The sequence below is a fragment of the Tetrao urogallus genome, assembly GCF_951394365.1.
Source record: "Tetrao urogallus genome assembly, chromosome: 3".
NCBI classification, from domain to species: domain Eukaryota; kingdom Metazoa; phylum Chordata; class Aves; order Galliformes; family Phasianidae; genus Tetrao; species Tetrao urogallus.
In genome coordinates this window covers 19,170,140-19,186,661 of record NC_136815.1, presented here as the reverse complement: position 1 = coordinate 19,186,661, position 16,522 = coordinate 19,170,140, and the positions used below count along the sequence as shown (strand labels likewise).

General features: G+C 39.4%; 1 protein-coding gene across 21 annotated transcripts in view; it reads left to right on the top strand.

The window, feature by feature from the left end:
* The window catches only part of RIMS2 (regulating synaptic membrane exocytosis 2), a gene marked incomplete at both ends in the record, with an annotated part of 434,834 nt that overhangs the window by 182,119 nt on the left and 236,193 nt on the right, over positions 1-16,522 (top strand). For all 21 annotated transcript variants that reach the window (XM_079533467.1, XM_079533463.1, XM_079533461.1 and 18 more), the window contains one exon: positions 13,836-14,761. In XM_079533467.1, the coding sequence (XP_079389593.1) occupies positions 13,836-14,761 (926 nt within the window). The remainder of the gene's footprint in view (positions 1-13,835; positions 14,762-16,522) is intronic.

Genomic DNA, 16,522 nt, shown 5'->3' with positions numbered 1-16,522 from the left:
TCCAGTGTCCCTCATAATCTGGAACTGAAACATTAGATCCAGATCCCTGTGTAAGTGAAAGACATTTTTAATGCAGAATTTTTGAATTCAGCCCTGTCTTGTGGATGGTGAGACAACATGGTCCTACCAATGTTGGGCTGACCTGACCTGAAACTGACTTTTAATTCAGTAAGTTTTCTCTTAAGGTGACTTGCTAGGAAAAAGGGAAAACAGATTTTCTTATTCAGATTAATTCAGCTTAATAAGATCACTTCCAGTCCGGTCTTTGCTCTTGGTCTAGAGCAAAGGTCTTGGGTCCTACAAAGTGTGGACATAGTGTGGTAAACATAGTGTGGTAAAGTGTTGCATCTCTGAGCTATGAATGTGTTTGCCATGTTAAGTTTTGTGTGTTGCAGAAGTGTCTGTTATTCCCAGTGAGTTCAGATGTTTAACTTCCATTTCATGTCTCTTACAGCAGTGTAAAAAAATTCCACTTGACGTTTCCTTAAGCCAGTCCTTTAAAAAGGAGCTAGGGCAGATGCATTCATACAATAAGGCAGTTCTAGTGCCTGTCAAAACTGAGTAGGTGAATCTAGGCCTACCTAGAGGAGCTACTCTGCTGATGTTAGTACTGGCGCAGTCTCAACTTGGTTATGTGAGGTTCAGAGGAACAGAGCTGTCACAAAGCACTGTTACTGACTGTACATAGGAACACTCGTAGTGCAAAATAAACATCAGCAAGATAAAGCAGTAATGCATCACAATGCATAGATAAATGTTAATTTAAATGACTGAGAAAGAGAAAACAGGTCATAAACTTCCCATTTTTAATAATACTTTTAATAACGTATTTTTATAACACGGAATATCCTTTTGAAGTGAATGGTAAAGTTCTAGCACTTCTAATTAAACTACCTTACTTCTTTTTCTTGTGTTATTACTAAACAGAACCTTTTCTTCATAAGCTCAGTATTTTATTAACATTAGTGCTTCTGGGGAGACAATGATGAAATATAAATTGCTATTCATTTGTCTGTGTATATTTGATTTTTGTTGTTGTTCATCGAGGCTTAGATTTTCCTTTCTTATTTGGGTGAAACCAAATGGTTGTCATAATCTTTATTTTCAGGGTCAATATATCTAGTGAGTGTGGAATTATGAAAGCTAGCAGATGCTACTGTGTCATTAGTGGTTTTCAGCCTTTAAACTATTGATCAGAAATTGCATCTGAGTTCTCCATTCAGAGATAGCATGTAATGCATTATTGAAGGTATTTCTAAGATAGCGGGAAGTGGCAATATCAAAAATAGTGAGAATATAAAATGTCTATAACCTCCAGATATTTTGCTGTCTACTTTTCATAAAACTAGTTTTTAGAAATCTGTTTTGTATGATGATGTACTAATGATGGTCATTCTGTGAAGATTTTATCTGTATTTTAAGTGTTTATATCTGTGGTGAGTATCTCTGAATGTGGATGTTATTGATCTATAAATCAAACTCAAAAGAGCATTGCTTGTATTGCCATAACAAACCTGTCGGGAAGTGGGCAGGTTTTAATGGATAGGTAAGAGGCCTTTAGGTTCTCCTGTTAATAGCATATCATCTGTATAAACTTAAATAATGTAATCCTTTGCTTTAGGAAATATCACCCTAATAATTAGTATAAATGAGCTTGGTACTACAGTGAGGCCAAATATGAGGAATTCAATCTCGTATATTTTTTCAGCAGAGTTTTAGTTGTGGATTATAGAATCATTGAGTCATTGAGGTTGGAAAAGACCACTGAGATCATCACCTAGTCCTACCAGTCCCACCATGCCTGCTAATCCATGTCCCTCAGTGCCACATCCACATGTTTCTTGGACATCTCTAGGGATGGTGACTCCACCATTGCTGTGGGCAGCCTGTACCAATGCCTTATTATTCTTTCCAAGAAGAAAATTTTCACAGTAACCAATCTGAACTCTTCTGGCAATGCTTCAGGCCACTGCTTCTCCTCCAATCACTCTTTCTTGGGGGAGACCGACTCCCCCTACACCACAACCTGCTTTTAGGCAGTTGTAGAGAGTGTAAGGTCTCCCCTGAGCCTCCCCTTTTCCAGACTGAACAATCCCAGTCCCCTCAGCTGCTCCTTTCAGACTTCTGCTCCAGACCCTTCACAGTTTCATTGCCTTTCTCTGGACATGCTCCAGGGCCTCAGTGTCTTCCTTAGAGAAGGGCTCAAAATAGAACGCAATACTTGAGGTGTGGCCTCAACACTGTCAAGTACAGAGGGTGATCACCTCCCTGCTCCTGCTGACTGTGCTATTTCTGATACAAGCCATGGTGCTTTTGATATTCTTGGCCACCTGGGCACACTTCAGGCTCATGTTCAGACAGCTACCACTCCTAGATGCTTTTCTGCTTTGCAGCTATGCAGCCAAGCTGCCTCAAGCCTGTAGCATTGCATGGGGTTGTTGTGCCCAAAGTGCAGGACCCAGCGGTTAGTTGTTAGTTGTATGAGCTTGTGGAAGCTCATACAATTGGCCTTAGCCTGTTGATCCACCTATAATGTCTGGCATTTATCTAATTTCTGGTAAAAATATTCTGTTGACGAAAAACATCGTACCATGTGATCATAGTTGCACCCTTTATTGTATTTATCCCCTGCCTAACCTTCAATTACTCTTCTGCTTGAAAAGTATTTCAGTGAGCATACATTTTACCTTTCTCGTTGCTTTGCTCAACAATGAGTAAAGGTTAACTTGAAAAATGCTATAGATCCCAGCAATTTGACAGTTCAGGGTGATGAAGTCTCCCCAGATCTCTAAAAGCTTTAATGACTGTTTTCTCAAAGTGTTGAAGATCATCACTTTCTTTAATTAAATTTTTTTTGCTGTCCTTTACTTATCTCTAAGATGATTGCTCACATTCTACTCAACACTGACTTATGATCAGTACTTGATAATTTTGTGTAATATGAGGACTACTCCAAGAGTAATGCTTCCTATTTTATTATGTTGGCCCATGATGTCAGATGCAGATACTGTTGGTATGGCAGTAGAGGATGAACCTTCCCAACAGTATCCCGTTACGTGTTACAGAATGGCGAGGCCAGACTGTTTTCAGTGGTGAGTGGAGACAGGACAAGGGGAAACGGCTGGAAACTGCAGCATAGGAAGTTCCGCACAAACATGCGCAAGAACTTCTTTACAGTGAGGTGACGGAGCACTGGAACAGGCTGCCCAGGGAGGTGGTGGAGTCTCCTTCTCTGGAGATGTTCAAGACCTGCCTGGATGCTGACCTGTGCGACCTGGTGTAGGGAACCTGCTTTGGCGGGGGGTTGGACTCGATGATCTCTGGAGGTCCCTTCCAACCCCTACAATTCTGTGATTCTGTGATTCTGTGTTGTTGCCATGTGACAGATGGCAGCAGAGGGGCCGTCTGACAAAATGGCGAATGACACGGAAGAAGTAAAGGTGTGTCATTAAATTACTCTGTGTGGAAAAAACGGCTTCCATTGGTATTCACTGATGCTTGCTGAATGTTGATGGACACCAAACAGTGGATGAGAGCACACTGAGGCCATGAGTGGAGTGCTTCAGCAGTAGCAACAGTGACAGTGGGTCACCTCCGCTGGTGCAGATGTTGATGAGAATGGTGTGCAGGCTTTCCTCCATTGCTGGCAAAATGCATAGCTTATGGTTGAACAGCTGAAGAATTGTGTTTTGTAGCTGAGAACTTGCTTTGTCAAATGGTGTTATTCTGCTCTTTGTATCTACAACCTATTTATATGTTGTAGTTTCCATGGAAATAAATAGGAGGCATTACTTTCAGACTGACATTTCAGAGGAAATCGGTGTTCGTGAAGAAGCTCTAAGACTCAAATAATTCCCCTTCAGAGTCTTTTACCTGCTTGCCAAGTGAATCTGCACTTGGTCTTTTTTGATCTTCTTTTTATTTATTCTCACACTTTTTCTCAGAATGCTCTTGTTGGTGGAAGAAGTAACCAACATTAAGTCCAAAATCATCTAATACGTAATACATCTTTAGTTATAATTTTGTCATTTGTATCGTGACTGGAGAATCCTACAAAAATCTTACTTTTTGGGTAGTGCAGGTTGGTGACATGAACTGTAAAGGATGAATTGGTTGGGATATTTGAACATACACTGAGTAAAAAGGACCATTTCTCCTGCAGAATAAGAAAAGACAGTATCTTAGTTTCTTTAAGTACTACCAAAGTAATGAAACCTGCTTTTATTGCAGTGATGTGCAGAATAAGTCAAAAGGCTCATTTATGTTACTATGTTTCAGTTCACTCATCTTAAAGCATCTTTGATAATCATATAACTCTTATGAAAGAGAAGAAATTGCATAATTATGTCTTTCAGTGAGTTTACCTCGTAGCTAATATGTCTTCTATAGTCCTACAAAGACTTTAAACATTGCTTTGCTTCCTGCTAGAAGTCTGCGTTTTCCTCTGTGTGTACTGCTCTCATCTCAATGGGGTGCCACCTTTCTATTGAGAAGTTGTGAGCAGTTGCCCTTTCAGTTTCCAAGTGTTCACCTCCACACAATTCCTGGAGTAGCCATTGAATTTCCTTATGGATTTTGGTAATGATCCTGGAATAAATGTTCTTTAGAAATCTGCACGTTGAAGTTCTTTTGTGGAAGACTCTATAAAATAGATACATACCTGTAAGAGGTGACTAGAAACTAAGAGTGGATCATCTCAGAACTGATCTCAGCACTGCAGAGAAGCAGAGTTACTTTTGCATAAATGCTACATTCAGGGATCTCGTGTTATTGCACTGAACCAGGCTGTTGTTACTCACATGAGGTGCTTTGCATGGTAGTGAGGTTGGGAGTTTTCCAGACATCAGAGGCATAGTGGACTTCTCCCATCTGAGCGGTGGGATCGGAGCTGGAAGAGCAGTCAGGGCGGCCGTGACTGTTCCATCCCGCATTTGGGCACATTTCAGCTCGCATAAGGACTGTTGTTTGAAGGCTGCATTCTTGAACTGCTCAAAACTAGATGCAGTGATGTAGAAATGAAATGTATTACAATATATGCTCTGCTGTGGTGGCTGAAGGGAGAACCTTGGTGTCAGAATGCATTTCTAGGAGCAGCAACTCACTAGTCCTGTGTACTAGGTGGAGGAAATCTAGGTTGCTGCTACAGCTGTATTTTTTCCTGTGTCATGCCACTTTAATGCCACGTGTTATTTATTGCAGTCAAGTTTAATGGGGCAAAGTACTTTATATTAAATAAATAACTTATTTTTAAGCTGCTTTGCATAGATGAAAAGCACCTCGCTTGTGAAATTGTCAAAAGTTGTCTACTTATTATGCTTTAATGCAAATGAAACCATCTACGCATTTGCTTTAGATTATTTTCTCATTCTCACCTTGTTTTGAAAGTGAGTTCTGGTGCCTGTTGGTAGAAATGTTTAGTCTGTTGATTTCTACTTGTTTGTTTCTGGAGAATGGCATGTAAAAAAAACAAGAAAATAGTTTCAGTTCTGCAGTATGCTCATCTCTTCAGAATGAAGTAGGTGGCACAGCTGTTTTTAACCTGTCAGTTGAAAATTTTGTCAAAATTTGATTTGTTATAAACTAAAAATAATAGACATTACAGAATTTCTTATGGGACCCAGTAACACAAGACATGAAATAACAGAACTGAACAATTTTTAAAATGTAAATGCTTTGACCAGCATGTGCATTTGTAGGCAATAGTACTGCAGCAAGGCACTAATCAGCTAAGTACCATAATCTTCCTTATAGGGTAAATTCTTACTTGACCTCCAGCTATATACAGCACATGCTAACAGCATTAAACTATAACACTCCTCATGCTCTCAATAGCTTGCCATTGGGTCAGCTCTCTGACTTGAATTGCTTTTTCCTATGCTAGATTTTTTTTTTTTTTTTTTTCCCAGATGCCTTATATTTTGTAATTGCATTTTGGAGGGAGGGAAAAGTCTGTAAGTGTATTTCTAAAGAGGTGTCTCAAAATTAAGAGGCTTCTTATATGATTTTGCTGAACCCAGAGGATTAAATGAAAGACCTAGCCAGAACAGAAATTGATGTATTCATATGAACCCGAGGCTTCATCCTTCCCAGATGTGCAGTGGCTGATCAAAAGGTAAAGCAGGAAAGAAAGGTGCTGAATGTGTTGTGTGAAAATGATGTAGATCGCTCAGTGTTTTTTGTTCTCTTGGGGATGGTTAGGGAAATGTTTTTATTTTTAGCAAAAAAAATGCTCATTGAAGGTACTGCAAAACAGGCTTCAGATATGTGAGAATGTATCTTTAATAACTTACTACATTTTAAGTTAATGTTTTAAATTGGATTGTATTACCTGTGGTTTAGAAATATTTCTCTCAAAGTCAGATTTCTTCTCATAAAGATAACATGTCTGCATGTTATAACATGCATTTTGGATTTTACTTGTATTTTATGTTCTTTTAAGCCCGTTTTTTGTAACAGTTCCATATGGTAGTAACTCATTCTTCTACTTCAATATTTATGTGACCTACAATCCTTTCAACACCTCAGGTTTTAAATTCATTTGAATCCTGCCATATGACAGCTGTTAATTGATTCCACCCTTCAGGATGTTATTTCTTTGGTGTCGGTACTAACACAAATCACTAGAATGCATTTTCTGACCAATTATTCTAGAAAAAGATTTAACCCATTGAGCATTGTTTTCATAATTTGCTTTTTTAACAAAAAGGTCTTACAGAAAATAGGTGACACATTTCCTATGAATCTCACTGAAGATCATTAGTAAAATACTAATTTTGAAAATGTTCGAAAGTAGAGTAAGGAGAAATCTCCTGACGTTTTACCTGTTTGTAAAAGGAAAGCATTCTGAGTGTAGCTGAATGAAAAGTAAGATGCAAGTACAGTTATTTTATTGCTCTTAAATCACATGATGTAAGGGCTGATGAAAAACTCAATCATAGTAAAGGAGTACAAACATGTTTCTACTGGTAGTCTCATTTTCCTCCCCATGATGTTCTCAGTGTAATAAACAGCTGTGAAATATCCTTGTTACTTAAATATTTGTAGATTAGCAAGGGATGTTTACAATTGCTAGTTTTGTTCTGTGATTCCTCATTTTTTTTTCCATTAAAATCCTATTCACAACAAACTGAAATTAGCCCTTCCAAGTTGCAGTGCTGATTTTTGTGCTGAATTGCTCGGATAGCAAATTTGTGGTTCTGCGGTAATTGTGCTGTTTTATGTGTCTGTGCAGTCATGTCAAGTTTAAAGCAAAGATGTTATCAACTGTGAATTTCATTATGTTAACGGTGTTGTTACCACAGATTCCCTTTTATCCCTTCGATACCAGCCTGCAGTCAGTGAACTTATGTTTTCTGATAAAATCTAATAGGAATCAACATCTGCAGTGTTACTCTCATGCTTCATAATTTTTATAGTCATCATTGTAAACGTAATTCGTTATTGTTTGGAGATACTTTGCTGGAAGGTATTTAGTGGCTCAAAATACGATTGCTATAAAACAGCATTTGTAAGGCATGGCTGAAATGAGAAATGAAGTAATGTCTCAGACAAACATTACTTAATTAATTGCTTAGACATCTGAGTGTTAAGTGCACTTGAGGGCAGCTTGTTTAAAAGTATATTGGTCAGGAAATGTGATAAATACCTTTTTTTTTTTTTTATCAGAGTAGGCTGTTTAAGTGATTTAACTTGAAAGCTGAAAGAGAAGAGACAGATCAGAAGATCAGCGTAGTTTAAAACTAGATAGTATAGAACAACAGCAGAAAGAGATCTTGGTAGAATGGAAATGGCTTAGAAGTCAGAAAAAGCTGTTTCTTATTAAGCTGGAGCTTGGAGTGTATGCAGAATAATTTCCCATGCACAGTGTGACACAGCAAAAACAGAACTGGAAATTCATAAGCTGAGAATGAGAAAAGAAGTTGAATCAATACCACCTAGTCTCCTACAAACATTTCCAAAGTAGGGAAACATTTTGCAGATTCCTCAGCAGAGCAAAGAAAGTCTAGGGAAATCCTTTCGGAAGAGAACCTGGCAGTGGAAGAACAAATCTGTTCCTGGGAATGGCAGGTGGATCTTAGTTGGGCACAGGGAGTTTTCCTGCACGCTCAGAAGTTTCCATGGCAAGATCAGCAGCGTACTCAACTCACCTTCTAGCAGCCTGGGAATGTTTTTGTGAGGTGGCATGGCAGTGCGTTATGTGCTCCCTGTCACTGGTCTGAAGTAAGTGCCTGACTGCCTATTGAGTAGAATGCTTGAAGCCATAGAAGTTTGGGACTATTATTATGTGATCACAAGAGCTCTTTTCCTAACAGGAGCAGTCTAGGAATTTAGAGACAAAACTGAGCTTGCTGTGTTTGATGAGGTCTCTGAGAAGAGGCCTTGTCTCTTGCATGGCTTTTCTAACAATTCCAGCTGTGTCATCCAAAATCCAGGAAGAATACTCTAACTCCAGTGTGGTGTTAAAAGTGTCATTCCTTTATTCCTCATGATGCGCACTGGGCAACCTGACAAACAAGCACACCCTCAGAGTTCAGGCTCTACAATTATACAGTTAAGACATACATATGCAGTACTTTGGCATACATATTCACTATTTTTCAAGGTCCATTGACACGTCCTAATGTTCCCTTGAGCATGCTCGGTGGTATTTAGGGTAGTCAAGTGCCCACCTGCTTCTTCCTCTTTTTTCACCATCAGCTTAATCACTGAAACCTTTGACTCACTTTAATTTGCTTTTCCCCAGTTTGGAAGATTTCCATTGCTTATTAGGCCATAGTGAGCCACTTTTTACAAAGTGTATGTGGGACCCGAGGAAGATGTCCTTGCACGTTTAGAGGGAAAAGATAAAAATATTCTATTGTGACTCCAGTACTTCTCATGAGGCAAAATCTTTGAGGCAGAAGATAAAAGTATTCTGTTATGTCCCCAGAGCAAAATTATTGAGGAAAAACAAGCCTGTTCACCCACTTAATTGAAATGGAAAGTTTTGGAACTATCACTTATGGATTCCTTTTGCAAAACTGATATATTGGTTCTTAAACTAATGCACTAATCCCTATTGCTAAGTAAACCAGCCTATATCTGTTGGTAATGTGAGTTTTTACCTACTCTGTGTTATTATTTCATGTGCTAAAAGCAGCACATTTTGAAAAGAGTTGTGGAAGATTACAATACATGCAAGACAAGTATCTTCAGTTTTACATTTCCAGTCAACTACTCCTCCCTAACTTATAGGGAGTAGAGACCAAGTTAGTGTATTGTTTGCTGAGTAAAAAATTAGAAGCTACATCTTAGAAGTAGCTGATGGTGGCTTGGGCCACTAAGCCCTTACTAATTTTGTGGTTGACCCTAGGTAAGTCCAAGGTGAGTTTAGGAACCCGTATGTTTTGACATATCTTCAGAAGGACATTTTCTTAAAAGTTTTCTTCAGATCATGTGTGTCTTCTATGGGCCTGAGAACACGTTTAGTAGTCAGAAAGATCTGAGATGTAGTTTTTACTGTGGTTTTGGAATCTGATGCAAAAACTTGCCTTTTCATATTGCCTTTTCCTTGGTACTTTTGAATGTATTTTTTTCTTTTTTTTCCACCCAAATGTAAAACAAAGCAGGAGGGTGATTTTCCAATGAAGAATACAAATGAATGTCAAAGATTTTTAGGCTGTTTTGTTTTGTTACTGAAATCAGGGCCATGAAAAAAAAGCAGTGTTACATTCTTCTGTGCCATATTTCAAGTACTTATAATGTTGCTGAAGCATGGGGAGGGATTGAATAACTTAAGTGCATTGTCAGGTTACAGTGAAGCTACTTGCTTTTCTGTAGTGACATTCGTAGTGCAGTGCAAATGAGGTTTCCACCGGCGTAAGGTTAAGAAAGATGTGTTATAAGCCTAAATGTCATGTACAGGTAATAAATGATGATGATAATTAGTGATAAGTTGGAGAAAATGAATTTCAGTTTTCCTATCTGAAAAGTGCATTTTGATAAACTGTGCCTGAGAAAGAGAGCTGTGTAGGTTTGTAGGTTCTAGGTTTTTCTAATCATAATAGAGATTTTGTTTTATTGCTGATTCAAAGGGACAGTGGTCTCAGTGGCCTTGAGGTGCAGTAATTGTTCAGATATGGGGCAGTTCTGCTGATGAGGGGTGCACGGTGGGTGGTGGGGCCGGGCTGTGCTGGGTGCTGTGGCACCCAGGGCTTCTGCTGCCCACTGTATGCTGGGCTGTCCAGGTGCATGTGCAGTCGGTGTCCAAGGCGTGGAACGCCTTTGTTGAGGTATCTCAGCGGTAGTTAACAGTGAGAAATGGATTAGACAGAGGCTGGTGAAGGTGAGTGAGAATTAGTGTGATCTAAAAATAACAGCAGATTTTTAATAGCAGTCACTGACCATAAGTTTTTGTGAAGACTGTGCCTCCTGCCATGATTTAATAACGCTGTTCCAAATGTACACGTGCACTGCACAGCTGCGTTCACTGCAGGTATTTTTAAAATGAAAAAGAGTGCTAATGGTCTGGGGGGGCCGTGTGAGCAGTAAAGCAATGGCGAGCTGCACTGCCCTGTGGTGTGGGGGCTGCAGGGCAGCATGAGCCCTCTCTAGCCAGCGAGATTCTGGCCCAGTGGTGCGTGAGTACTGCTAATTTGTTTCTGTTGGATGGGATTGCATCTGCTGGCATTTGATACTGGTAGCTAAGTTGGATCTCTTCAGGAGGGAGTAAATTAATTAGAAGGAAAGTGTGTTGGTCCCAGTCAGCATAGGCTAGGAATTACAGTAGTGACTTTACCTGTCAGGCTGCTCCCTCTGAGGATTGAAGTTGCATTTTCAGAAGGTCCTTTTTCCTCTTTTGGCCCAATATTGGCTCATGCAGGGCACCTGTATAAGGCTGTTTCTTCCATGAAAGGTTTGGAGTAGATTGAGAACTCAGCTTATCTTTACATTTCTGTCAGCCACTGCTGTCGTTCTGTATTCATGTCTTGGCAATGAAAGCAAGAAAAGGTAATGACTGCTTGTGGTAAGTGGTTGGAAATCGTTTGTGTAAGAGGTATAAAAACACAGAACTCTGTTGGCCCATCCTCCTCTCATTAACATAGCTCATGCTAGGACAAAAAAGTAAATTTTCTAGAAGTCTTGTAACAGTTCCAAAAAATATATGTTTTTGAGATAGAAGTACATTGGTGTAAGCAGGAAGTGTACAATCAGTGTTTTTACTCATGCAGAAATCCCATCTTTTTCACCCTTAGTCATTCCTCCCATGACATTTAAGTAGCAGTGTTTGCAGAGATTTGTCCTCTACACATTGTTAGGAGGACTGTGTGAAGTAGTCATGTATCTGTGTGCATGTACATATGATCTCCCAAGTGGAGCCAAACTAATTCTAACTACTCCGTTATTTATACTGCTGTAAGGATACATATGCATATATTTCATCCTGAAAAGCGTGTAGACTTTGTATGCTCTAAAGCATACATTAGATTCATCTAACTGGATTGTGTGTAGTGTCTTATATGTTACACAGTTCACTATGGACTTGATCTTCTAAACCGTGCTTCTGAGGGTGTTTTTATGTCTTCGAGGAACAAATACTTGCAAAAATCTGCAGCTGCAAATATATCAACTCTACACGTAAAGCACACTCACTATCTCCAGCATTTAATATTGAAAGCAGAGTATATGCAGATAGAACTTGCACACATATTGTCTCAATCATGCAGTGAAATCTATGTGGATGATCCCATATCAACTGAGTGCCATCTACTCCAATTGAATACGTGTACAGATGAAAGATTTTGTGATTGCATAGAATGGAACTGAGGAGAAGCTAGGCACATTTTCATTACAGGTATGGCAGAAATTTTCAACAGTATCTGTAATTTGCAGTTGAAGTATCTTAATTTCGGAAGTGGTGATTTTTTCATCCACTGAAAACCGATTAACAGAAAGATACACGTCTTCTTAAAACTAAGAAACTTAACTAGAATCTTAAACTAAGTTTCTACCTCTAATCTCTCTTGTTTTAATGAAAACCTATATGCCTTTGCAAGATCTATGGTGCTGGCAGTTATGTTGTCCTACTTGTCTATTTCTGTTGGCTGTTCTGGTTTTAGACTTGGGAAACTCTGTTTATGTCATATGAGAACAATTCAGCTTGACTCCTCAGTAGCAGAAGCCATAGAGTTTTTTCTTAAATGTGCAGAGGTTATGATTTGTGCTAGTCTTAAACATGACAGTTTATTAAGACAGATAGGACATCTTAACTTCACAATAAGTAAATAGGCATCCAAATGATGCTTATAGTACTTGTCATCCTTCACCTTCAGGAGGAGTTGCACTTTTGCATGATTGAATTAGTTTCCTCGTTTTCAGGTGCCTTTATAAGGCTAAAGTTCTTTAATGTTTACTGGTCTGGACTGGGTCCAAATCTTTCATGCATAGTTTAAAAACCCTGCATGGTACCTAAGCCAGAATGCCGACTGGCCAGTCATCCACTGCACACTCTCCTCTCCTGCAGTTGTAGTTTTCCTTTGATGAGCTGAGACAGTCTTTCCTTTTTGGCTGTGAGAAGAGTTTTCTGTGCAAGTACGTAGGCAGAGCCTTTTCTGCATGCTTTCCTGGGCACCACGAGGGCCTGCTTTTCCTTCTCTCCTTCACTAAGTTGGAGCCTTTCATTTTTAAGACAGCTGTGGGAACAGCAGGTTGTGTATTTGCTGTTCTTTCTCTAGCCTAGGCAGCGGGCAGGATCCCCATGTTGCTGCCTGTGATCAGGATCAGTGGACATTTGTGAAGGTTCTTAATTGCAAAGATAGAACAAAATGTAAGTGCAAATGGCTGATAACATGATAATAATGTTTGCTCCGGTTTCCCACAGGTAACTCTTTCAGCTGAATCTGGGGTGCTGAGTCCCAAGCTGGACACATCTGGTAGTAGAATTTTGAACACTCATCATCCTTTTTGGATTAATTCAGGCACAGTTTGAAGTTTCAGTCTGTTTTTTTTATGAATCACTCCTCCTTCTTTAATTAATTCATTCTATTCAAATAGCAAGCAATGCTACATTGAATGGAATTTATGTAATATTTTTTATATATTTAAGACAGATTCCCTGTTAAGATATTGTTTACAACAACATTGTGTGCTTTGGTCAAATGTTTGTCAGTGTTCAGGAAAGAATATCTGTTGATAATTTTGTTTTGTTTTGTTTTCCTTGTTATCCTCAGAAGTTGCTCATTGCTAGATGCGGTCTGTAGCAGAAAATGATACAAGAGAAGTAGGGATGGGAAGGATTTTTCTGTCAAATCAGGTGGAAGTTTGAGGATCTTTGCTAGACATCTGCTGCCACTGGATCTTCATCCTCCTTTTTTCCCTTGGCACACATCAGAGCTCTGTGGGAAATGAAATGTATATTTTTAAGCAATAATGGAAGCTAAAACATCAAGCTAATGTAGTGAGACACACAGCCTTAATTTCTGTCATGACGATACAATCCTATGAAACAAAATTACATGGTCAGATTGTATCGCTGGAAAAAGAGTACAAAAGCTTATAGAATCTTGGTACTTGTAAATCAGTTACAATTGCAAAATAAAGTATTTGTATTCTTTATTTTATGGTGTTGTATAAACATTTCTCCTATAAAGCTGTTTTTTATTTTAGTTATACACCATAAACATGTGGTCTTTATTTTAGTACAGGAATTGTGTGAGCACATTCATGAACAAATGCAATGAATGGATTTTTTCCCCATTAGCCCATCTTTGTATCATTTAGTTGGCATTAAATGTATATCTGTGCTACGGGAAATATTAACAAAATTCTTTTTCTTATTTCTTGTCATGATTGTTTAGGAAAAGAAGCCCATCAATATCAAGAGAGCAGAACAGAAGATACGACCAGAGGGAAGAGAGAGACGAATATTCACAGTATGCAACATCAGACAGTGCAATGCCCAGGTCACCATCAGATTATTCCGATAGGCGGTCACAGCGTGGCCCTCAGTTATACGAAGAGCCTGAACTGGGTGATTATAGAGATTCCAACAGGAGGAGTCGCAGGCGTTCCAAGGAGTATCCGGTAGAAGAGGAGGATGCACAGAACAGGGAGGAATATGAAAGGCAGAGGAGAGAAGAGGAATATCAGGCACGATACAGAAGTGATCCTAACTTGGCTCGTTATCCAGTCAAGCCACAACCATATGAGGAACAAATGCGCATCCATGCCGAAGTGTCCCGAGCACGTCATGAACGGAGACATAGCGATGTCTCATTGGCAAATACTGAGTTGGAAGATTCCCGGATATCTATGCTGAGGATGGAACGACCCTCAAGGCAAAGATCGGTGTCTGAGCGCAGAGCTGCCATGGAAAATCAGCGTTCATACTCTATGGAAAGAACTCGAGAGGCTCAGGGACCAAGTCCCAATCGTCAGAGGACCACAAATCATAGCCCTCCTACACCTAGGAGGAGTCCAATTCCTTTGGAAAGACCGGACATGAGGCGCTCTGATTCATTAAGGAAACAACACCATTTGGATCCCAATTCTGCTGTGCGGAAAACGAAACGTGAAAAGATGGAGACCATGTTAAGGAATGATTCACTCAGCTCAGACCAGTCTGAATCTGTCAGACCTCCACCACCAAAGCCGCATAAAACAAAAAAGGGAGGTAAAATGCGCCAGGTTTCATTAAGTAGCTCAGAAGAAGAATTGGCATCTACTCCAGAGTACACGAGTTGTGATGATGTGGAGATTGAAAGTGAAAGCGTTAGTGAAAAAGGTAAGATTTCTTAATTTTTACTAGTTTATATATATGGAATGAGGTTCGAGTTCCAGTCCATTGTGTTTGTTTTACATATTAGAATTGGTTGCAAGCACACATTTACAGCCCTTTGTATATGACTTAAGTTTGTTGTGATGGAGTTGAGTTTTTCTAACTTTTTATTTACATGGAAAAGAACATCCCAGCTACTAGAAGTATTTGGATATATTTAAAGAAAATACTTGCCTATTGAAAGATCTGTTAATTACATCAATACAGTATCAAAAGTTGGGCTATCTGTAGGGCCATGGTTTCATGTAATACTAATTTCCATTAGTACCAGATTTGTGTACTCCCGAATCACACATGAATGCAAATTTGATCTGGATTAAATGTAGGCACATGACCACATTTCTCTTGTATTAAGTTGTGCATCATTGCTCTAGTTATGCTAGTTTCATGTTGGCTGCTGTAATTTAAAGAGCATCTGATCCTAAAAAGAAATATGTGTAATTTTTAAAGAAATTTGAAGTGAGTGAGTTGATTTGTATCAATGGAGGTTCCTTTTTTGCTGTAAGTCTATGGTGCCTTTGGGTTTTAGTGCATTATAGGATTTGTGATATAGGCGTTACTTCCCTGTCAGAAAGAAAATGTGTGATTAATTGAAATGATTTCCTACCAATCCAAAGATAATATGCCATGCACGAGCAGCAGCTGGCCCAGCAGTCATAGCTGAACCAAGAGCCAGGCCCAGCTTCAGCTTTGCTCACGGCATCAGACAGCAACCTCAGCCCCATCCATGTGTCTCTCCCACTCCTCATTCTGAAGCAGAAGCACCAGAAAAGTGTTTGTGTGAGTGGATTTGGGAAATTGTGGCTTCTGCTAGATGTGGGAAGGAGAGGTCTGCTAGCAGGAAGATTTTGTAATTGCTGTAGGTAGGCCTGCAAAGTCCTACCTCCTTGTTTTCGTAGTTTTTGTTACCATGTTAAGCAGCCTGCACACACAGTCCGTGTAAGTGATTTCTTCCTGAATATCACAAAAAACCCCCACAACCAACACCAAAAAACACATTGGTCTCCCTTGTGTTACAATATATTACTCCCTTGTATTACAATATAGTACTTCCTTAACTGATATGATGGCATTTAATTATTTTAAACACCTACTGCTGTAAGAGTGGGCTTCTCCCCCTAAGATCACTCTGTTTCTGCCCTACTGACATTCTCAGCCCTGAGGATTTCCCAGTGTCCTTCCCAGCCATACACGCTCTCTTTGGCCAGAGAGAAAGTGCCAACCACAAAACACTTGGCCTTGGAGTCGCAAAGGATGGCAGTGTCAGAATGAGATCTCTGATGTATAGCTCATTAAGAGTTCTTTAAAGGGAGAGAATAATTTCTTCTCCATTTCTTTCTTTATGGAGTGCATATCTTTTCGCAGACCCTCAAATAAATATTAACAACTGTTCAGCTGTGAGGAGCAGTTTGAGCCTGAGCAGCAAGACCAGCTGTTAAGCGAGCTACATCTGAGCTTTTCCAAGGTCCTGACATTGGTTTTGAGAAAGCAGTTTGAGAATTGCAAATTATGCTGGAATGTAGGAGAGAATTATAGTTATAAACCTGTAAGAGGGATACAGTTTTTTCCTTTTTAAGCTTATCATCTCTAAAAGGGAAAGGATTGATACATATGATGGAGACATAGGAAACGAAGATAGCCATTTCATTTCACAAGTCCACAGAGATCAGCTGCTGGGTAAAGAGCTCTGAGAAGATCATCCAGTAA